Genomic DNA, 24,167 nt, shown 5'->3' with positions numbered 1-24,167 from the left:
TTATACTACAGAACAGAACTCCTGAGTAGTTTTGGCAATGTCAGTGATAATCAGGGAATTTTCAAATTAAGTTTAAAGTGTCGTAAGCAAAATCTTGCCTTCCCTAGGACTTCATGAGTCAGTTTTGATTTCTCTATCTATTTCTGCTTGTGAAGAATTGTTAAAGAAAAGATATTTGCCAAAATTACTTAGAAGGAACATGGGCTAAATTCAGAAGGTTGAATTTTGCACTTAAATCCATATATGTGGTTCTCTGACTTTAAATTGGAGGAGAGCAGAAGTTAGTCATGGCCTGTTGTTATGTATTCTGAATATGTTGAACAATTATATTTTTGTCTCTGATTGTCATGAGACTGTGACAAATGGAAGTATGTGCTGTATGTATGCAGTCACAGCCAACTAAAGTCTGCCTGCAGTTACTTTTCTTCAAAGAAACAAATGGATTAATACAGAAGAAAAACTTTGCCTCATGTTCTCTTACTTCCTAGTTGCTAGAAAGGGTTCATTTAAAAAAGTAACTAGTTTCAATTCTGTTGCATTATAACAATTATCTGCAGCATTATGTTGCCAAATCTTGTTTGGCAAAAGGTGTCAATTTGTCAAGAAAGTTGTTTGGCATAATGGAAATAGGACACTTTTTTCCCTCAGGAGTACATTTTCCATATTTATGGGATTTATGTACTTGCAGTGAAATGACACCACAATGGTCTTCCATGTTTCTAAACATCAGACAATTATTTGAATTCCTTTGTCTATGTACAAAGTAGCATCTTCCCCCAAAAAAGCCATTTCCCTATTAAAAGAATAGGAAAATAGCACCATCATTTTTCCGCTGCAACTAAGAATAATTACTGAGCAGAAATCTAGGCATATTGTCCTGGGTTTGTAGCCAAACTCCATTGTATATTATTCTGAGCCACATGTTAGCACAACGGACTACACAGCCATAAATCCATTTAAAGTTGTTCCACATTGATAGCGCATATATATGAAAATTAAGATTGCACTTATCTGGCTGCTGATATGATTGGAAATCTTTTCTTCTTCCATTTCAGAATTCAAAGAAATAATGCAATAGTCTTGCGGTAATTCCACTGGGTAGAAAGGCGTCATTATTTCAGACACAAACAAATAAAACCCTTATGCTGTCATATTAAAAAAAACCATCATCATTCGCCCTGCAAAAGGGACAGTCGTCTTCTCCTAAGGTTCCTCCAGTTGACTATTTGTCTAAAAATGAGTAAAAATGTTTATAAAGGCAGTTGTATGTTACTTCCAAAGGCACCAGTGTTCAATCTCCACGTTGTTCTCACGGTGCACACGTTTTATTAGTCGCTTACTTACAGATGCAAATGCTAGCTTGAATTTGACAGTCCTTACGAGTATCCATTTCCTTTATTTAATTGAACTTTATGTTCAGAAAAGATACAGCATTTACATTTCAAATCCTATCATACTACTTAATCCATTTTTCTGGTGCTAGATTTGCATTTAATTCAGGATTTGAATTAGGCTCAACTTCATTGTTCCAAGTAATAGAGTTTATTAGGATGGATATGCACAATATTGCACATAATGAAAATGTGAGAAACAGAAAGCTAAATTGCAAAGCCAACAATGGAGCAAAAAAGACCAGCAATTTTGGATGACTCCATTTTGTGAGGCCAACGTGTCTCCAAGGCCTAGTTTTCAAAAAGCGTCACTAGTGCTGAGAAGATCTGTCATAATTTCTTACTAATCAGACTAAGTCTGGAAAACACACCCTGTAGATTTACAGAACTGATGTCAAACTCCTTGACTAATTGAAAAGAAAATTAAATTCTTCCATTCTCAGAAATGTTACGGCTTTCTTTTCATATTTGCTACACTACAATAAGACAAACTGTCCTAAAACTTAAGATCAGTACCTTAAGGAAACACCTCTCACATTAATACAACTCTAATAAATCTTAGGAGGCTGCCTTCTCAATTGCTTACATGTATGAGAGATTTTTGCTATTTGGTGTTAAAAATAGGCTTCATAAAGTAGGAAGAGGAAGAAAAAAATCTTAAAAAATTATCTGGAAATTGATTCCTTTGTTTAGCATAAAATGAGACTAAAAAATGAAACGAGTGCGCTTTTAAGCTATTCTTAAACAAGAGGATGTATTTTAAGAAAAAACTAAATAACCAGCAGATGTGGATCAGTATTTCTGTAAATAAAAATTAACTTCTTATTTCTAGGTACATGGCTTAAGATTGAAACGAATTTCCAGCTACCTGTCTTATGCATCACTAAAATGTAAAAGTAAGTAAAACCAACTTAATTACACACATATCTTCATGCACTAGATAACATTTATTAGCTAGAGCACAAAATGTCCATAACTCTTCCTTAAAAAGAAATGTTTACTAGTCATTTCTTGTTCTGTCCCCCCAATGCCACAGTGGCTTTGCTAAATCCCAGAATTACAAGTAGTAATAAAACTATTTTCTTGCCTCCCTCCTTCCCATCCTTCCCATGATTATCTAGTAGATTTAAAGCACTAATTAGACTAAAATATTTTAAGATTACTTTGCATTAGGAATAGTCACCCTTGAAAATTATTTGTATGAAATAATTTGACTAAATTAATCACTTGAAAATAACTTCCCTGACTTGTACTCTAACCTTGTATCCACAATTCTTGTTGAAATAACTTTCCCATAGATTCAGCCAGTAAACCATATTGAAACGCCGTATGATCACCTGTGTCACCGCATGATGCTATCCCAAGAAACGGGGCTTTCTCAAAGTGAGCTTAGTGGATCTCTGCTCTGGGATTTATACAATGCAATAAAAAATGACAAAAAACACAAATGCAAATATATTTTAAAATATAATATTAGCATTGTCAACACGAAAGACTTATTTACTGCACAGAAAAGAAAATATTCAGAATAGTGTAATTTGTTTCGGGGAATGCGCAAAAAAGTTTCAACAACTAACACACAGTGTTTCTTTGCAAAATAGCCCTTTGCATGATGCTGAAGCTGAAATGGTTTTTGCCCACTGGTATCTACATTCTTGTAAAAGAAGGTCATTAGCGTCTATTGTGACTGCTCCGTTTGGATTACCTGTCTGTCTTTACACAAGTCAAACAATAAATAAGGGTTGTCTGTTAATATAGATTAGAGGTTAAACTGTTATTTATTGTCACATTTTATGGAGAGATTCTGTAGAGACTGTTATTGACCTTCTCTGCCTACAAAATAAGAGTCATGTATTTATCCCAGGCAATCCATTTGCAATGAAAAAGAAATTATAGTCTTCCTGAAGCGGTACAGGCATGCATGCAGAAACTCAGGTACAGCAATAAATCCTGAGGTGGAACAGTTGCTGAGTTAAAGTGCGTCACAAATTCACATCATGTTATGTCGCTGAGCATATTAGATGAGGAAGTAGTTGAGAAACAACAGATTTCCTCCTGCAATTTTTGATGTCTTCTTTTAAACGTTGTCTGTGATTTGGATAGAGTTGAGCATGAGAAAAGTATATAGCACATTTTCATTCCTTTGAGTTTACATAGTAAAGACAGCTATAAAAGTAATGAAAAAAATTAACATTCTCTTTCATGTAGAAATAGTTGAAGAAAAATCAATGCAACAGCCACCCACTTAGTGTGCCTTAATCACATTAACAGCATGCCCTTACATTGGTTTGTGACAGTACTTCTGCAGCATACCTGCAATCAGAACCTCAGAAATAGGTCTGCAAGGGTTGCTATAACCTTGAAACCATGAAAGTACTTCCTGACTGCATATAGTACAGAAGCTTCTTGTTACAGAATGAAAAGAAACTCCTTAGCTGAACATCCTAAATTGTGAGGATGTCAGAAACCCACACTAAGCCTCACATAATGCTAAAAATGGAGGGGAGAGAAAGAAAGAGAAGACCTCATAAAAATGTTATTTTCTTTTGTATAAAGCAGTCACAGTCTTCTGCTTCCTCACCCAGTCTGTCTTTCAAGCCCAGACCTGACCAAATTCTGACCATTTAAAAAGCTTTAAGATCTGCAGCCCTTCCAGACTGCCTAGTTGTCACTTCACCTGTTACCACACCACAGTATTACAGACAGAAGTAAATGAACCATTATGCCTCTTTGAAGAAAAAGAAATGATACCCATCCAAGATATGGCCTTCTTTCCTAGCCTGACTTGTCAAAGTGTGTGATAAAATGCTCTGAGGAGCAAAGAAGTCTTACAGGCAGCTGGATAACTACTGGTAGTATAGCTCTACATACCAGCAAAATCAGAATAGGGAAGGGAGTGCTCTGCAGCCAAGTATGAGGTAGGTTAGAAGTGCTGGCAAAATCCTGTCTAACGTTGCTTCTGCATTTTGTCTTTGCAAAGGATTATACGACTGCGTCCTTCCCTTGTTGTCCAGAACTAAACAATCTGCAGGACACTGGTTGACTGCAGAGACTAACAGAGGTAAGAGGACAGTTGTTTTACTTATTGCATCTTCCTTGTTTCAAAAATAAAACGCTTAGAAAGATTAAAATATTTTAAACGCTTGAAGAACTAAGGTCATGGTTCATTTCCCAACTGATATCTGGGCCAGTACCTCTGAAGTCTGCCGTGTTTAACTGCTGGAGAAGCACTCTGATTAGTGTAACATACTCATTTATGCTTCAGAGTAAACCCTGAATTCTCAAATTCATCAAATACGACACATAGAGCAGCAAGCGCTTATCCAATGCTTTCTTACAAATATCTTTACAAAAACTACATGAAAATCAGCCAGGAAATATCATACGGAAAGGAAGACATTGTAGCATAAAAAAACCCCAAGAACCACGTTTTCCAAAAACTTCAGAAGTGTTCAGGATGATGTTTATCTGGAAAAAAAATATTGCTGAGAGTAGGCTAGATCTGACTGTACCAGCCACAACACTGGAAATAATATATGGTAAGAAAAATGTGAGATAAGACTTCAGTTCCTCAACAGCGTTTTAATGGTATGCACCTGCTGACAACCTTCTTCTGCCTAAAAGTTTGTTGAGTTCAGTTGTGTTGCCCTTCTTGCAGCATGTACTCTGATTTGGAAAGAATGTCTACACATTGGCAAGGTTTCAGTAGTCACATGTTTTTGAGACAAAACATACCAAATCTAGTACTGATATTTTGTTTGCAAATGGGTTGGTATGAAATATACCTTGCTTTTCATTGTTATAACTGCCTTTTGGACAATCTCTCATTTTAGTGACTGAAGTTTTTCCCCCTCTTAATCTTGGAAAAGACAAAAATCTCCAAAGGATTTCTTTTAATGATAACACACTGGTTCAGATGTGTGCTTGCTCTTGTGTTTAGACTCCCCAAAGCAGGATCTGCTGAATATCTACTAATTTTGTTTTTGTTTAATGTACAAAGGATTTGTTATTTCCTTGCGTCTCCAAACACCTTCTAGTGTCCCCCACAAATTTCTTGACGGTTCGTCCTTTATATATATACACTTTATTTCTCTCTGAAGTATCCAAGCATTTAGGAATAGGTAAATTCCATCTTATTTTTCAAAAGTATATCTTAATTTAGTCAAACTGCAAGTCCTGTATACCCGACAAAATGTTGACTGAGGAATAAAATTCGCAAAATGCTTTAATGAAAGTGATTGCCCTCATCTAAAAGTGACAAAAGATTCAATATTTTTGTGAGGTGGATGTGGTTCTATATTTCATGTTAAATGGGTGAGTTGTACAATAACCTTTTTTTTAGTGTAAAATGGATGGTGAGGGATGTTTAGCGAAACAGTGCCCCTTGCTGGGAGTTTTGTGTTATTGTTCCTGATCATACTGGTTTTGAAAGCTCATGTGGAGATCAGTTTCTCATTTTAATGAGTTCATTCCTGGAGTTTATATTAAGCACATTATTGCTAACAATAAGCAGTGCCTTGCTTCTGCCACTGAATTATTTTAGTACTGGCTATAGAAAGAGGTGGATAAGGTAGGGAATGAAAGGAAATAATGTTTTCAGTGACATTTTGATATCCCCCACCTATTCCTATCTAACACAAGCATACGCGTTAGATCTGTCAAAGTGTACATCTGTAAAAGTGATTCTCAAATGGCAGTATGGGCTTCTGCCCTGACTGTGCCCCAGGAATCCAGGCAGCTCCCAGACAAGACCAGTCGTGCTTGCCAGCTTGAGAGTCAAGAGACACAATTAGTTCTTCTCAGCTTGCAAATTGTGAACATTAACGACACTACAGTGCAAGTGTTTTCTTGAAATAATTCATCCAATTGGTGATTCACAAGCCGGCACAGAATCCAGTTTACACTCTGGTTTTGGAGGGGACAAAAAGTAGGAAAAATCTATGTTAATGAACAAAGAGGTAATATGATTCTAAATTTCAGCAAAGAACAATTCATATGATCTTTGTATAGTTCTTGCTTTAAAGGAGGTTTCATTTTGTCTTAGGTAGGTTGGATGCAGTGATGTAAAGAGGTTTAAAAAGTGTAATAATTAACTTCTGCTGTCACAAAAGACAATACCTATCTCTCAATCTTTCTTTCTTTCTTTATTGAGGACACAGAGGGAATAATCACTATTGTAAGCATGCTTGAAAAATGCAGAATACTGGAACAAATGGCTGGCGTTTCTTACATAGGAACATAATCCCTGAAAAAATATAATTTTTTCCCTGAAATCCCTGAAAAATTTTAAATCCATAAATCAAATTAACCCCTTTTCTTTCCTGTGTGAGAGTCACGGCGAGCCAGACTGCCATGCTTACTGTTTCTGGCCCAAAATCTCATTGCTTGCATAGCTCTCCACAGCATAGCATTAGAGTGAATAGTTTCAGAGTAGTCAAATTAACATCTCGACAATTCAGTCCAAAGTGCTTCCATTTACTGGTCACATCATTAAAGCTTAGACAAATGAATAGGAACAATAGAATTGCTAATTGTTAGTACATCATACGTCCTGGCACGTGTATTCCTGAGTAACGTGCATCATACTTTATGTACCCCCCATACACAATGAAAACTATGTATTTTTCAAACCCAGCAAGATCATTTGAAATATGACCTGGAGACTCATTTGTTCTGCTGTCCGTATTATATCTATATCATAGTTAAATGTGGATTTTTTTCCTCAAATATTATTCAGTTATTTCTAATATAGCTCAGACTTGACCTCAAATACAGAATTCCATTTTACCAGCAGGTTACTGCTACTACTGCAGTTTTTCAGATTGATTCCTTCTGAAAACTATTAAATGGGTTGTTACTAGGTCTGTTGACCAGGTTATCGTTCACATTATGAGCTGTTTGCACTGTCCAAAATTTTTAGCCATCTGAGAGGTGTAGAGAGCAGATTTAAAGTGACTGTGTGTCACTTGTCCAGCTACTGTATCTTGTAGTCACTGTTAGTAGTGGCAGACTTGCTGGGCTCGCAAGCTCTGCAGAGAGACGAGGTGAGAAGGCATCTGTGACTCATGCTCTTACTTACAATTAAGCTTCACCTTGAAGTACATTGGTAGGTGGAAGTTTAAATTTCTTCTGCATCAGCTGTAATATTTTATTTGCTCATTTTCAGGTTGCCTATTTGCAGCCAAGTAAAATCCAATTTAGCGATCTTTTTAAACCAAGATTTGAACTTACGTATTCCAAGATCTCCAGAGCTGCACTACACAGAATGCTAAAGATGCTTCATTACTGCCAATTCTGCTTCCCAGCAGCAAGAAAAGAGGGGTTTAATCAGATGAGAGTGCCTGGGCAAAGTGATAAATCATGCAATGCTTTCCCACAGTGCGCAATGCCAGTCTGATTAGGCACATTAGGTTCTACATCCAAAGCATTTAAAAGACCTAACAGACATATATCTTAGCGTATCAGCAGTCGCCAACAAATCCTTGCTGGTGTGATCAAAGTGTTAATGAACAATGTCACGAAAATTGCTTCTTGCAGCTTTTCCAAAAAGTGACCAAGGCCATGCTACTTCTGCAGTGATGTTCACTTGCTGGTGGACCTTGTGTCAGAGACACTTTTAAGAAGGAAGCAATAAAACAACCTTAAGTGAATCATCTTTGTGAAGTAAATTGACCTCCTTATTTTGGAATGACTACATACTTATGTTTGTGAATATTTTTATGGCATTTTTAGTATTTTTTTCCACTGGTACGGTTATCAAAACCAAATGTATAACAGTTAGAAGACAGACTTCTTGAGAGTAAAACCAACAAGTAGCTAATATAACATTGAGTATCGGAGAAATGATGAATTTTTCTTCACCAAAGATTGATTTGCAAGAGGGGCTAGGATCTGTACACAATGCACATTGCTCTGATGAGATATGTTGATTGAAAAAAGTCAGCATGGGATTTTAGACTTCTAAATTCCTCTCTTTACAGTTTTTTATACTTTTCTTAAATATTTACATTGAAAGTTCTTGTTAGAGGAAAAAGCTATAAAAAGCAGACACTGAAGCAATATAACCTAGGTGTTACAAAAACCTTGGCCAGTAAAATGTCATATTTTTTCTCCAGAAAATGCTGTCATGTCTTTGTGGAGGCCCGTTTCTTCCTTTAAATAACAAGGTAGAGCAGGAGAGCATGTGGCTAGTGAAAGGAGATTAAAAGGTGATGAGCTCAGAGCAGTGACACTGAAATGATCCTTACATTTAGTGACCAGTTGCCGGCATCAGCCATGCCAAGGTAGCTAAGACCACAACTGAAGGCATAAATATCACTGTCTAAATTACTAATGGATATATATCTGAGCAGAGCCCTTTTTATGCCGTGATACTTATTCTTCCTATTTTCTTTTTTGATTTTAGACACACACACAGATTTTAAGTGTTCAGTTGCTGAAAAGACACAGTACTTAAGCACAATACTTAGAGGCCAAACTTTTTGTTGTATTCAAATCTTCACTAACACAAAGATAAAAAGAAAAATCTTGTACTTCTGTTTGAATACCATTTTTGTGCTCTCACAGATTTAGTTCCAGTTCTTCCACTCTTCAGCAGAGCCTGGATTCTGAGACAGCTCCTTAGGGTCCCTCTAGGTCTCATTTTCTGTAAAAGCAAAGCCCAGGCTGGAGTCTGGGTCCTGCTCTGGGTCCACTTCGAGATAGCAAGTAGTTTCCGTAACTTTTCAAGTCAAGAGATTTTGTGTCTTCTTGGGCCATTTCCTAATTCAACCTTTGGCTTCTTGGGCCTCTCTCTCACCTGTGCAAGATAGGTTTGTTAAAAGTACAGCTGGGCTTGGGTCTTCTTATTTATCCTGTGGCAAAAGATGATGTTAATTGCCTCACTGCTGCGTGACGTTTGCTTGGCTGTTACATCACCTACTTCTTGTGAAAAGGGTGTTTGTGGGAATCTGCTCTGTGCTCTCTCTCTTCTCCCTGAGACACAGAAAGGACACAAGTTAGAAGAGCAAGATCTCTATTAAGTCATATTCAATCACTATCGTAGTGTGATTCCATTTAGAAAATAAAATACAAACACGCGCCCTGGAATCTCTAATCTTGCCTTCTGAAGAGAGGAAAGTTGCTGACAGGAAATGAATGTCACAATGAAGGAATGTCACAACGAATGAAGGAAATGCATGTCACCATCTTGATTTCTCAAGTTTGTGAAAAAAAGTCTGGTCTAATTGGGACAAATTCAAAACCACAACCAAAAAAAAAAAAAGTGAAAATGTGTTTATGTCAGAATAATGAAAACATTTACTTGTGATACTTTAAAGATGGAGACTTGAGATTGGCTTTTGAAATTCAGATTCCCAGGTGTTGATTCAATTTTGTGAACAGTTTATATTCGACTCTGCACTTTTTAACAGAATAAGTAGGAGGAAAGTTTATAAAAATATTCTTGGTCAGCTGTCCTGATTACTGAAAAGAGAGGTGGCTGACTCTTTAACAACATTTGTAACTTGCTATAATTATTTTCAATCTACTGTGATGTTTTAAAAACAAACCTGCTATCAGTAAATGTGCTTATGTTTTATGTACTACCAAATATCGGTCCCATTGTACACAGCCTGCCTACCAGTAACTGGTTGTGGGGAAAGGTAGCACAGAGTTCCTCAGAAATATATTTCAGGACAGCTTTGCACATGCAGGATGCAGAGCATGCAGCATGGAGTACATTGCAGAATACACCCATGAAAGAATTGCTTGGGAAACCCAAAATGAGACTGGACACAAACCTGGCAAAACGTATAATAAAAAGGCATGATGGCACTGTCAGAGAGCTGGAAAATCTAATCTGAAGCACGCTAACCTCTGCGGTTCTGTAACAAAACCCTGCAGAGTCATTACAATCATGAACAAGGAGCCTGACCAGCAGTAAGCTATTTATTTTGTAGCTGCTTATTTTTTAAATAATCTCCATTGCAAGAGTTTAAAGTCACAAGAAAATATCTTTGTGCAATACTAATTCAAATGAAAATTACAGGAGGGATTATGTGAATAAAATACTGAAATAAGTTTGCTCAGAAAAAGTAAATATTTATGGGGTAAAACACTTTTCAATTTCATAGGTTGGTTACTTAATTATTTAGACTTATCTCTTACAATTGTCACCAACAAAAAACCTGCAGTATTATGCATAAATCGGCAATTAATGTCAGAATATTCTTACCATTTCTGTTTTACTTAATTTCAGTATATCTCATTTAACTTTAGAAGGAAATTAATAGTGATTTACACGTCCCAGAGGTGTCAAAAGAGATATTAAGTAGTATTAGGCATAAAAAAATAATCCTGGTTTATTTTCATTCCTTCTGTGGACTGTGCAGAATAGTTATGTGAATGGATTAGGAAATTGGTGTAATACCTGTCAAGTAACGTTATGTGTAAATGTTTGTGAACTCTCAAAAGTTAAACTAACTGTTTTCTATTAACTACCTCAAGTGCTTGAGGAAGAAAGGAACAAAAATAACCTACTGTCTAATTGGCTTGTAAAGACTCACTTGCAATTGGCCACTTTTATTTTCTTGGTGCATGTGGAGCCTAATCCAGTGCTTTGTAAACACGGTTCTGGCTGGGCCCACAGCTCTTTGCTGCAAGGATCTTTCTGCATCTTCAGTGAGAGCCAAGCAGAAAAGAGGGTTACTTTGGACATGTAATTTCAGTCAACAGCAGAGTGCAAGAATCTGCAAATGTTTTGTGACATGCTCTCTGCAAGGTGGAATGACTAACCCCATCCAAGCATGGCATTGGGAGACACTGCTGCTACTGTTGGTGGTTGTAACTGAGTAAGCTAATTTTGGAAAGCAAGTCCTGTCTGGATGTCTAGCAAACACAGCACCCTTTTATTTAAATATTATATCATGTTTCCAGAAGGTATACTTGTGATGTCAAGGGAGAAGGCCTCACAGGACTTTATGAAGGTTCAGAAAAAGACTTGTCTCCTGCTGAGGGGTAACTAAAGCATCTGCCTGGTCTGGAACAGGATATTTTTATTGCAAGCATTCAGACAATATGCAGTTCTGCAGAGGACCTCGACATTCTGGATTTTAGAGTATCTGTGATGAGGGTAGAAGGTACAGTGTGTAGGTATTAATTAGTTCTGGATTCATTGAAACCCAAGAAAAAGCTTTTATTGATCCTTTCATTGATGTCAGCTGTGTGGTGACTCCAGTAGTCTCTAGTAGAAAATATTTTTTTGTGAGTTTACTGGGGTCGCCACACAGCTGACATAGTTACAGAAAGCAAAGAGGCAGTTGGTCTGTCAGACATGCCATAACTTGTACCCAAAGGTGGCTGGAATCTGTTTCTTACCCTCCTGGAATAATACACAGGTCCAGCATGTGTAGGGAAAGAAAGAGGAGAGGGCTCTGAAAGGATGCCTGGATTCACAGGACAAGTATATTGTCAGCTGTTAATAACTCTTGATGGCCTTATTCCACATTTCGCTTTGTTAAATTTATATATGGTATTTCACGTTCATACAGTTTGCAAGTGTTAGGACTGACTTCCTTTATTTAGAGCTAAAGCCAGCTCCTGCATTATTTGTGGGAACTGTGGGAGTGCCTACCATTTCTTTGTGCTGTGATGCCCTTCGAGTGTGTGCCTGTAGCATGCATCAATCTAGTAACCAAATTCCACGGATCCTTTGTATGATTTATCTAGCTTCCAAACTTCTTGAGAAATGAGCATAATTAAAAAGGATTGTGAAATATTTCTGTGGTTAAATGTCAGTGCTAATATATCAGAATGCAGAGAAATGAGTATTATATATAACTGTAGACATTTTGCTGCATTTAAATGTGCCTGATTTGTCATAAAATAATTTCTCTGTGGTGCCAAAGAAATATAGTAATGTCATAAGAGATTTCACCTATTTAGAGTTTAAGGGAGAAATTATCAACTCTCAGACTGGTTCCAGGAACTGTCTTCCAAATTCTCCTTTTTGTCATCTTGAGGGGTTTTGGGTTGTTTTTTCTTTCCTTATACAGTTTGATGATGGTACATTTTAAATTATTTTTATTAGAGAAAGAATGAAAGCAATGGTATTTATGTAAAAATTAATCTGAACAGGACAGACCCTGAAAAGAAGCATAATTTTAGCATTACTTTTTATTGAATTTCTTAGCTATAAACCAAGTGTGGGGAAGCAACAGGGAGAAGGACCACGCTTCCCATTTTGGGAAACATGATCAATAATTATACAGAGAGATCTGTAACTGTTCACTTTACATTTTAGTTTGTGTAGGAACCTCAAGAGAAACCTTAACTTTGACCTGTAGAAGTATTTGTTAAACACTATCTGCCTGTTAATGCTCATCAGTGGAGTCTGAAATACTGGGAGGATGATATTATCGTAACTTAATTGGCCTGTGAGCCAGACAGACTTCTGAGATCTTAATGAGTCTATTTATCCTTTGCAGGGAGTTGAAGCTTGATTAGACTTTTAAAATCTCTTTTGTGTCTTATTTCAACTGTTTTTCATGTTGACATCCTTGTAAAACTAAACAATAAAATGACATACTCGATTGCTGGTGATAGATCCAGCAGACAAAACTGTTTTTCATCTTCACTCCCATCTGGACCCGCCAGGCTTGTACATTGTGTGTGAAGCTCACTTAGTTGGCACCTGCAGCTCAGTAACACTAATCATGCAGCAGCACAGTCTCTCTCTTCCTCATTGAGCCCAGGTGACAAACACAAGGGAGAGATAGAGGCCATTGCTGTCCTTTCTTTTCCACGCTCCCTCCTCTGCTAAGTGATGTACATGCGGGTACGGCCCCCATCGCATGTGCTTCAGTTTGCAAAGTTTCGGAGAGCGGGTCAGAAAAAAGGTATATTACATTGCCTTCTCCTCTTGTCCCATATCCAGTTTCTCTCTCACGAAAAGTATTTTTAAGAGGAATATTGACTTTTATTTCTCTTCATAAGTTCTATTTTTGTGCTCTATTTTGCATATTTGTTCTCAAGCTAACATTCACATTCATACCTGTCCTAACTTATTTAACACAACGTGGCCATTGTCACACTGTGAGAAATCCAAGACAGGACATGCAAATGCAGGGAGGTGAGGTCTTAGTCTTTGATGCTAAGTAGTTGCCACTAAACAATCACACCTAATAACTTGTTAACTTGTGTCATAGTTATTTCAGAGCAGTCTTGTTCATATTTGAAAGACTGTTAAACTTCAGTTGAAATAACTGATTTGACACATTCTCTCTTCTGATAAAAGAACCTGAACAGAATTCTAGTATTTCAGTTTACTTATCTGTTTCAGAAGATAATGCAACTTCGACCATGTCTGCATGTACACTATGGCAGCTTATCCAGGTAAACACATGATTTTTATGCAGGCCCAGACAGGATATGTAAATATGAGATTTTCCACAAGATAAAGGCAAAAGCTGGAGTCAAGGATGAGCTACTTACAGTTTGGTAGAGTCAGCAGTCCTCTAAACTTGATCCTATTTCCTGAATTCAATAAAGAAAACAACCTGGATGAGAGATTTATTTATTTATTTATTTTTAACACTGTAAACACGGTGTGACGTTTGTGTGTGACACGAGACCTGGAAGAGTTATTCATCAAAAACTAACTTCAGTACAGGGAGGTCCAGTTCTCTCAACCGCCACCGTAGTCAACAAAAAGGAAGAGGCTTCTTTCGGGTTATTTGAATAAGCCTGAATTGCCCACTGCGGATGGCACTGTGAGGGATAATCACTCTGACAGCAGAGAGAGAGTCTGGTGTGAGTAGCTTTTGTGAGCGTCGTCTTTCCTCTTGCTACATCCCTTCCCCCTAGGATTACAGTATCTCTGAGTGGGAAGCTAATACAGGATGCTATTAAGGCATATTCATTATCTGACATATCACATACTTGTCATTTTCACATTGGGACTAAATCAACCTTTTCAGCCAAGCATATTGCTGCTGTCAATTTTATTTTTGCCTAATCCATTTTAATTGTGGGAAGGAGGGCCTCTAGTGGCTTCCCTTTTTTTGCTCTGTACTTCTACTATTGTGATTTTCAGAAATTGTAATACTGAGAGTGCATTATGTGGAATTTGTGACACAGTTGTATTTATACAGCACAAACATCATGGCAAAAAAAAAGTCTGTTGTGTTTTTTTGTATTCCAGACAGCCAATTTGTGAAAAGCCTTCGTTACAGGGAAATGCCCCAGTCAAACGGCTGAGACAGGAGTTGTTTCAGGATCTTTTGTTGTGGCTGAATGCATGAACATTTAATGAGTTAATAAGAAAGAAGTCTTCTGATAAAGCAACAAAAGTAATCAAGCCTGTAATTTCAAAATAATAATAGAATTTCTTTCAGCAGATTGATTCTTTTGTTCTTTTTAATTCTCATTTCTATACCTCTAACGCTTATAGGATATTTCATGTACAAGTGTATGCAAGTTGGCAAATGAAAAATAATGTAGGTAATTAAAATAGAAACAGCTTATAGAACCTGTAATATCCACATTGTGTCTCTAACCATTACAGTTTATAGTATTAAATGAATTTAAGTTAAGAAGGGATAATTTGCAGTGTAGCAAATGATAAACCTGACTTACTGATATTAGCGTGCTCCCTCACCTCTCTCTGCAGTATTTCAGGCGGTCTGCTGGTATTGCTGTGAAAATCTAGGAAGATAAAACAGCAGTACGATAAGGTAGCTGTAAAAACTGAGCTATTAAGCAATGCCATCTCAATCAAAAGGGCTCAGCATTCTCCGAAAGGCAATCTGAAATCACTGGGTTCTTAGGATCTGGAGACAGTTTCACAATTCCTTGTTTTATAAACTTACTTTCCCCAGGCAGATGAGAAAAATCTTACTGAATGGACATTTGGTATGTGAAAGGCTGTAGAGAAGTATATGTGAGTGTATAAAAGAACTAGACGCAAATACAGTTAGTTCTATAGCTCTAGATTAGCTCATGCTAATGAGTAAATGTTCACAGTAGCTATGAAGTCCTGTGTCATTTCCGTGGTTTTATTAGGAATGGGAAAAATATATGGTAACATCAGAAATCACTTTTATTGTGAAATCACAACAGCGTGAGGAATTCCTGAATGCTTCTTGGAAATCTTCCACCCTGCTCCTGGATGTATCTGAATTTCTCTTTTAAAAGCCGTGCAAGAGTAGTTGTGCTTCCAAGTGCCATTGGCTCAGACCTTGTATGTCAAGCAAGACTTGCTCTCCTGAGTACTTCTCCCTTTCCGTGATATATGGACCATAAAGAAAGCAAAAATATTTGTGAATCTCCCAAAGTTCCGTTAAGCATAACATTTATGATTAATTGCCCAAACTATCCCACCAGAATTTATATTTACTTTTTACTATATTTATTTTTTACCTAATGGATATTTACTGTTTGTCTCTTCAAAAATCAACCACCTAATCATCTGACTTTACTAAAAAACTGAGTGGCACAAATGTTATATATGAAAGAAAAGAACTCCAGGAAATATGCCTTTATTTTTACACAAAAGTTATTCATCCCAACTAAGTAGTTTCAACAGATGATTCTGTCTTATTAGCATTATACATGCACTTGTCTTCAATCACTGATTATTCACATCTTTAGCATCCCATATAATTAATTTAAATACTACATTTAGGAACTACTGAAAAGCTATAGTTTAAAACCTATTACCACATAAAAGAACTTCCCAGATCACCAAGTGGAGACCTTCCAGCGTATCTGCAAAACATAAGTTTATGCTGTTTATTGTTTAAAGATACTTTTCAGAAAAATATTTCAGAGCAACAGGAAGCACCTTGTAGATTTGATGTTAGAATTTACACTGTCCATGCAAACAAACAGAAGACAAGAGCATCTTGAGATGTTAAAACCTGATGTACTGTCAGCTTGAAAAACACAGCACTGGCCAGAAAGATGTTTCCTGGTCAAGCAAAGAAGGAAATGGGGCTCTATGTAGTGATGTCCATCTTCCACTCAGATGCCACTGTGTATTTTCTTAGTTCCGTGCCCGCTGTGGGGAAGGTATTAAAGCAGGTGCTTAGATAGACATCCTCACATATTGCCTTCTATAATCTGCTGCTCTTCAGGGTCTCCTTAAATGGAAATTAATATCTGAAATGGAAGGCAATGATATGTGCCTCTAAGTCTGATAATGGTATGCATACAGCAATCAGCAAACTTAAGTATGCAGACAAGCACTTACTAAATTAAGTGACGGATTTTACAGGGTCTGAACCCTTGTTTTTTTTAAATGTATGCATTTCATATAGTCAGTTTCTTAGAGCAACACAGACTTAATTACATTACTGCTGTGAAGTGTTGTAATGGTTTTAATTCTGTAGGTGGAACACTGGTGTTTTCTTAATCAAGTACTATTAAAGCATTCTCAGAAAAATTGTATTATATAATTTCTTGAAGTTTTCTGGCTGAAAACTCCTCAAGCAGCAGAGTTTCACAACCCAATATATACTGTGTCACAAATATATATTTAACTCAAGGTTTACACCTCCTGGTTCATCAGCGTGTGTTCAGGTGAGTCAGTTCACTTAGCAGTCTTTTCCACCTGTCGCTCTTTGCCTCAGCTACTTGGGTTGTGAACTTTTCAAGACAAAGTCTGGCTTTTGCTTTACGGTTTTGTACCATGATTGGGTCACGCTTCTTTTGGCCTTCAGTGTTTTCCAGTTTTCATCTGTGAAAATCCTTCATGTGTTCTTAAAGCTTATGAAATACCTTATTTCATCAGAAAGAACTGTCATATTGTGAGGTTGCGTGATTTTTTGTGTGTGTTGGTTTGGTTTCTATTTGACTTTTCCTTGCAATCTGGATTAACATTTTTTATACTCGGGCAATAGTAAAAAAGCAGTCCCTCTTTTGTTAGAGCTTTTTATGTGAAAGTTTAATAACATGCATTGAAACTTCTAACTCTCCTATTAGATCTGCTAGGAAATTTTTATGAAAGCTAAAGCTTTCAAAGGAAGAGCAAATGGCAGGTCTGTAAAGTGATCCGCACTGTTGTAGTTGCTTGCAGCGCTTGCTGATTCACATCATAATCCTAAATTCATGACCTGAAATGCAGTTCTAGTCTCCCTCATCTTTTTTCCTCCTTAGAGAACAGGTTTGGTAGTAATTCTCTCTTTATCTGAGATTCATAAAGGTGGCTGAATGGCTTCACCTTCCGTAACAGCATGTGTCTCAGAGAGGCTCCAGGGAGACGGCTGTTTGATGTGCTGGAAGCAGCACACGCAGCCAGATCAGCCCCTGATTAAAAAGAGTTACAATCAACTTCAACTGCCCCTATCTTTGCACATAAACCTGTAGGTTTATTTCAGGTAAAGCTGAAACTGCAGCTTGTAAACTGACTTGCTGATAGGAAATTGTTAGCAACACTTATGCGAGCACTCCTCACCTAGAGGTGTAAATTAATAATTATGAATTTCAATTTTTCATTTTGAAATGTCACCTTATAAAAAGATCCAGAGTTTTTCAGTTCCAAGTAAATTTGATTGTAGAAATTAAATACTTCTTAGTCTCTTTTTTTAAATTATTCTTAAAATGCTTTGTACAGTCCATCTCCTACACTGTTGGTCATCTCGCTTGTTAGTATCTCAAATTATTGAAGATTATTTTCAGAAAGGCCTTGCATTTAAGAACCGCTTTGTCCAATTAGTTCTGACAACTCAGTTTATTGTACATATTTTGAATCTCATTTTTCTGGTGGTTACAATATTCTCTACAGTTAGTTCACAGAAGGATTTAAGTATGATGTGAGAGATTGTTCACAGGACGGGAAAAAAAACCCCAAATGTAGAAAGTAAACAAAATATTTGAACAGAGGTCAATGTGGCCTCCCATGTCTCGAAAAACTCCCCATTACTCGATAGTTCACTTCTCTTGAGGTCAGCTAGATCTTTCCCTTCCCCTGCTCCCATGCCGGGGTACCAGCAGTCGTGCAGTGCAGCAGGTGCCTGTTCACCTTCAGTACAGCTTCCTCTGCTAACCCCGGTCCTGGCGGCCATTTCAGCATTCTCCTTTCCATGGTATTGAAGAAAATAACTTCTGCTTCTACTAAAACAAATGTTTTCAGGAACTTGCTAGGCTACTTTTTTGTACAGATATTCTATTTTTCCTTTTATATATTCTTTTACATATAAGGGAAATATAAAAACACCTTGTTGTGTATTTCCTTTGTACACACCTATACTCTGGTATTCTGCCAGCAAAATCACCAGCTTCTGCAAACCACGGGGGGCTTTTTCCTTAGAGGCGTACAGAAAGGGCACAGCCAACTTCTTTGCACTGGGCGCCTTGCAAGACCTTATAAACTGAAAGACTCTAGTACAGGAATTAGTGCACATGTGAAGTGTTTCCTGCTCTGCATTTCTCATCTTCAGAAAGCCCCACAATCTGAGCAGCATATCGTGTTTTCTCTTTGAATCACAGTTTAATTGTGCCTTAACAGAAAATGCTATTCTGAGTTGCGATTTAGCTTCACCAGCAGGCACAAAGCAATACACTTAGAATGCTTTATTTTAAAGAAGTAGTTTTGTGAAAGCACGCCACTGAAAAAGACAGAGAGTGGAAGAGTAAGTAAATGGCAGGCAGGTGATTTCTCTGTCCTCTACTGCACATCCAAATAATTCCACTCTCCTCTGAGGTCCCGGTGACTCTCCTCCACTGGTGCCGAAGAGCGAGTTCAAAATCCAGGTGAACGCTGAGCAGCAGGAGAAGTGGTTGCAGAAAATTAAATAAAAGTGCTGAGAGCCATTCCCTTGCATGGTGTCCCTGTCCTTAAGCACTACGGGGCGCACACTGGGGAAGTGATGATGAACAGTGCCCGACTCCAGGTCGTTACTTGGCAGTTTGTGTTGATTTCAGCTCAAGTCAGGTATGTGCACCTAAGGGCAGCGATCGTTGCTGGAGTCTAAACTGATAGATCTGTCAAGCAAAGTACCTCTTTTGTCTTCCTTGAATTTAGGCTCATTGTCTTTACTCATCATAAATTACTCTTACTCCATGTGAATTTAAATTGATGACAAAAAGGAACCAACTGCTTATAAATGAGTTGCAGCAACACGCAATAAGCGCTCCACAGGCAGGGCCTCAAAGGCTGAGAGGAAATGGCCGTTCGCCACTCCCCCATTGACACCTCCGTCCTCTCCTCTTCGTTCCTTCTTCAGCTCTTGCAACATTTGTGGTAACCTTTTACCTCCCACTCTTAAAATCATGACTCCTACAGGGCTTTTGCAGCCTGACGACCTTTCGTGTGCTGGGAGAGCGACACACTGCGGGGCTTTCCTTGCCGAGCAAAGCAGAGGGCCATGAAGCTGGGGGTCGGTGCCTCCCAGGGTCGAACGGGAGCCACCAGCTCTTCCTGCCGGGAGGAAGCCACGGCACAGGCCGGCTCTGGTAATGGCAGGCTCCTCGCCTCTGCTGGGAAGGGCTGCATTGCTGCCTGCCTGCAGACCCCACCAGCACCTCTGGGGTGCCGGGGCTCAGCCAGGCTGCGGTTCCCTCGGGGACAGCCCTGCTCGCCTTCGTGGCAGCAGGGGAGGAGCAGCAAGATCCCCCTGTGGTATCTGCTGTTTGGTGAGTTGCTGGGGCGTGGGGGCAGCCGGACAGCCGGGCCATGCCACCAGCCCGGCCGTGCCACCAGCCTGGCCTACAGGAGCAGCTGGGCCATCCCCGTGCTGTCACCGTGGCCTGACCCACCTATGGGGCAGCTGCCATTGCTGTGTTTCAGCCCTTGGACCGCCTGGTGTAGCACCCCTCCCGCATGACTGCTATCCAGAGCAGCCCCTGGTTCAAGGGAACCCTCAAGCCTTGTGGGGCTCCCTTCTGGCAGGTTCCATGGTGGCCCGTGTGACATGGGAGCTGGTGACCTCTTGAGGGGGTCCCAGCTGGGGGCCTCCGGAGGGATTGGCACTCACCGCCAGCCATGTCGGGGGAGTAGGAGAAGGCCACATGCTCATCTAGCTGCCCTTTAGCCAAGAGCAGGGTCTTTTTCGTTTCGTTGCACCGTTTCTGAACACATACAGCACCTGGGGGAAATAAACCCTACTTTTTTTCTTTTTTTTCCCTTTTCAGCATTGAAACAGCTTTGCAGTGAGGTCATACACACGTCATACACCTCAGCTCACCCGAGCGCGTCCTGATGTGCGAGGAGAGCAGAGCGGAGAGAATGGGGGAAGAGCGAGCCCAGGGATCTGGTATTTAACCTCAGCTCTGCTGCTGACCAGCAGCCATTTGGCACCTGGCCCTTTTCTGTCTGTGCTTTAGATTCTCCTACCATAAACTGATGCTAGAAAGCAAGTGCAATGCCTTTTTAGATCTTTTATAAAGTTTTCTATTAAAAAAAATACAGCATTTTGTTTGAGGAATTCTTCGTCACTATTATAAATAGGTTTATTCACTATCACTAGTTCCATGTTTAACTCCTAAAAAAATTCTGAAGCACTGTCTCTCAAAGAAAGTAAAATAAATAAAATTGAAGACTTAAACAAAAAAGATTATATCCTCAGGAAGAAATAAAACTATTCAACCCCTAGACTCTGCTTTCAAATAACACTCATGAAAACAAATCTAGCGTTATTTGAAAGTAGAGTCTAGGGTCATTATATTTATCAAATGTTATTATATATTTGATATGAGATATATACATATATATATTACTCCGTAATAATTTGGGGGTTGTCCTTTTAGGATCTTTGGCCCTGGCTGGTGACCTCAATGCAAAGCTACTGTCTGGAGGGAAGAGAGACTTGGACAAAGAATCTACGTTAAATGTATGTTCCGTTTTTTTGTCATACTTGTCGAATGTGTCAGGGTGTTCTACACAGTGAGCATTATTTATGAATCACCCAGAGGTTTTACAGATTTTACTTTTATAATTTTGGAATTATAAATAGGGAGCTGCTAACTAGGCCAGAAAACATAGTATGTGCAATTTTCTTTAATATTTTTCCTAAAAAAAAATTAAAATCCTAAAAAAGAGTGTAGTATAAATTTAAAAATTCAAATTATACTTCAGTTTCTAGTCTTAATTGTCTCCAGACTTTTGTTTTTTATTAAATGTTAGAGGGAGGGAATACGATCTTCAAAATAAGCAAAAATATGTTGATTGTAAAATAATTACCTATACAGACATAAATGTTCCTGAGCAGCTATTAACAGATTCATTAATAGTCAGTGCTAATATTGACAGTAATTTCTTTTACGCATGTTACTGTCACAATAGCTCCATCTTGTGGTTGACTAAATATTACGTGACAATTAATTTTCATTGAGATTTTATAGGAAAAGGTCGAAAACAAAAATGAAAAAAATGATGGTGAGGAAAGGAAATTTTAGATATGATTAATTTAGTTGCAGTTGGTTTTTTTTTTAAATAAATTCCTGTTCCTTTGAACAGGGAAAAAAATAATAATAAAGCCTGAGTGTTTAGTAGTTGCCTTCAGTAGTTGCAATTTGCCACATCTAAGTAAATAATTATAAAAGTGTGTAAGTAAGTTTTAGTTAAAATATTATTCTAGAAAATCAATGAAAAAATCATGAAGATTATGATTCGCTGTTTTACTGAGTTTATCAATCCTGTGTATTCTGCCAGTTACGTTTTGTTTCAATTTCATCCAGGTGTTCAAAAATGCTGCTGCTGATCGGCAGTTTGACCTTGAAGCTGCCATTAAAAATGTTGAGAAAATGTCCAATGAGCTGAAGAAACTAAACGGTAATTCTGAGTTCATCATCCTGATAAACATGAAGCTGTTTAAGACACTGTTAAAAAGTGTGCAGTTGTGAGTGGCTCGTGTTTTCTACATCATACAACTGGTTTTTAATCTAATGAAACAATACGGTTGCTCTTTTGTTCTGAAAAAAATAGTGAAACGGTAGTTACACAGAAACAGAATCATTAACTCACCGTGGCAAAAATCTGGTAGGTAGTCAAAGTCAGTCCTTTGCAGGAAGAGTAGTAATAGTCTCCTAATAGAAATATTACAGTGTGCAATACAAACTCCATTTAACCATCTGGATGTAAACAAAACAAGGCAACCCTTTTTCGAAAAGTTGATAGATGAAGGCATCCAAAGGTGCCGTATATGAATTGCCATCCACTTCGCATCTACCATGCACTGAATACCATGATTATGCCTTGCCCTTTGTCTTTCAGTGGAAAGCCAGCTGCTGCTTTGTGACCTTATTTTGAATTTCAGCCATCCTGTGAAGGCCAAAGATTTAAGAGAAGCTGAAGAAAAAACTTGGAGTTTGACAGATTAAGTAGTAACATCCAGTTTTACGCATCGTATTCTATTAATACTGCTTCCGTTTGAACCGTAAAATGATAGCATGGTTTCCTGCAGTTAGGCTATTTTTATTTTAAACTGAAAATGTGGAGTGGAAAAATGCTATAGGTAGGTTATTGATTTTGAGAGGTTTTTTTTAACCCAAATTTCCCAAATTAAGCCCACTAGAGCTGGAAAGACTGATAACGTTAACTAGAAAGGTCAGGAAAACGGGCATGAAGTTTTTCACGTTGGTTGTCTCCTTTTAAACAAAGACATATTGGAACAGTAACAAAATAATTTTAAATTATGTCAAGTCATTGCTCTTTTACCTTAGTTATGCTCTGGAAAATGGGATAAGAAACAGTCAGTAAAGGAGGAACTGCAACTTGTCATTTGATCTTCTTCCTCATTCTAAAAATGTTGCTGAGGAAGGGGCCAAAGAGCAGATTACTTCTGGAAAACCAAAAGTACTTTCGTTCTAGTTTCTGTAGTGACTTTCTAACGCGCCTTGCTAGAAAAGAAAGAAAGAGTGAGACATCTCAATACTCTGTCCTGAAATCTTCTTGGCCCCAAATTTGAGTAGCCAATGTTTTCCTGTGGTTCATTACATTTAATATTCAATCACACTTTACTTCTGCACGTGTTTGAATGTTGAGTTGTGTTTTCCTTCATATGCAAAATATACTTATCTGAATAATCAAATCAAAATTTACTGTGCTGAAAAAAAATATGCAACGTTGTCATTCATTATGCTGGTTTGTATTTTATTGCTGTTTCACTAATCAGATGATTTAAAACAAATAAAGCACAATTCCATAGGAGGTATTTCTGGGTTGTCAGGCTTTTCAAGGCAGTGCAATGGAATTACAAGCTCCAGCTCGCAGGTGATATGGGGAATTTTGCTCTTCATTCTAGCGTTTTTTTTAAAAACATACATTTTAACTGACTTTCCTTTCAGAAGATTAGTAGTGAGCTCTTACAAAATATTGGGCTAGAAACTGGTTTTGTCAGCTGAATAATTTTTAAAATTTTCTTTTTCTTTTTTCTTTTGACTCATACTTGCATGGAAATGAAATTTGCTAACTTTGAATTCCAGCTCCTGGCTAAATATATTAGAAAGGAAGATAATATTTACAAAACATATATATTAAAGTAAAACCGTTCTGATTATCTTATCTGAGAAGCTGTACAGACTACATGGAAGATCGTTCTCTGCTTTGAATGCTTCAAGTGGTGTACACACAAATGGCTTTGAAGGAGAAAAAGCATGACAAAATCTAACATAATTATCAAACCAAGATCTTGTCAGAAAACAAAAGTCAATAGAAAACCAAGGCAAAGAGTTCGATAAATCCCAGTTAGCAAAGGAGAGGGGAAAAATTCTTAATAGAGTATGCTTCACTCGTCCTCAGTTGCAACTTATATTTTAGTTACTGTTTTTCTTGAAAAAATACAGTAAAACCACAACGCA

General features: G+C 37.9%; 1 protein-coding gene across 3 annotated transcripts; it reads left to right on the top strand.

Moving 5' to 3' along the window:
* The first annotated feature begins 782 nt into the window (after positions 1-782).
* C11H5orf58 (chromosome 11 C5orf58 homolog) lies at positions 783-24,027 on the top strand. Of its 3 annotated transcripts, XR_010072903.1 has the most exons (6): positions 783-2,287; positions 4,372-4,452; positions 20,502-20,623; positions 21,117-21,199; positions 22,047-22,140; positions 22,582-24,027. XR_010072903.1 is itself a non-coding variant. In XM_063349056.1 (5 exons), the coding sequence occupies exons 2-5, from the start codon at positions 20,569-20,571 to the stop codon at positions 22,686-22,688; spliced, it is 339 nt and encodes a 112-aa protein (XP_063205126.1). In that variant the 5' UTR covers positions 4,327-4,452; positions 20,502-20,568; the 3' UTR covers positions 22,689-24,027. The 3 variants fall into 3 exon arrangements, 2 of the variants coding, with proteins under 2 accessions (XP_063205126.1, XP_063205124.1); XM_063349056.1 differs by lacking the exon at positions 783-2,287 and having other exon boundaries at positions 4,327-4,452; XM_063349054.1 differs by lacking the exons at positions 783-2,287; positions 4,372-4,452 and adding an exon at positions 14,046-14,180.
* Positions 24,028-24,167: the final 140 nt, after the last annotated feature.

Source organism: Chroicocephalus ridibundus, chromosome 11 (assembly GCF_963924245.1).
Source record: "Chroicocephalus ridibundus chromosome 11, bChrRid1.1, whole genome shotgun sequence".
In the NCBI taxonomy this organism is placed as follows: domain Eukaryota; kingdom Metazoa; phylum Chordata; class Aves; order Charadriiformes; family Laridae; genus Chroicocephalus; species Chroicocephalus ridibundus.
Note: the sequence above shows the minus strand (reverse complement) of the source record. Positions and strands in the feature narration are given on the sequence as shown.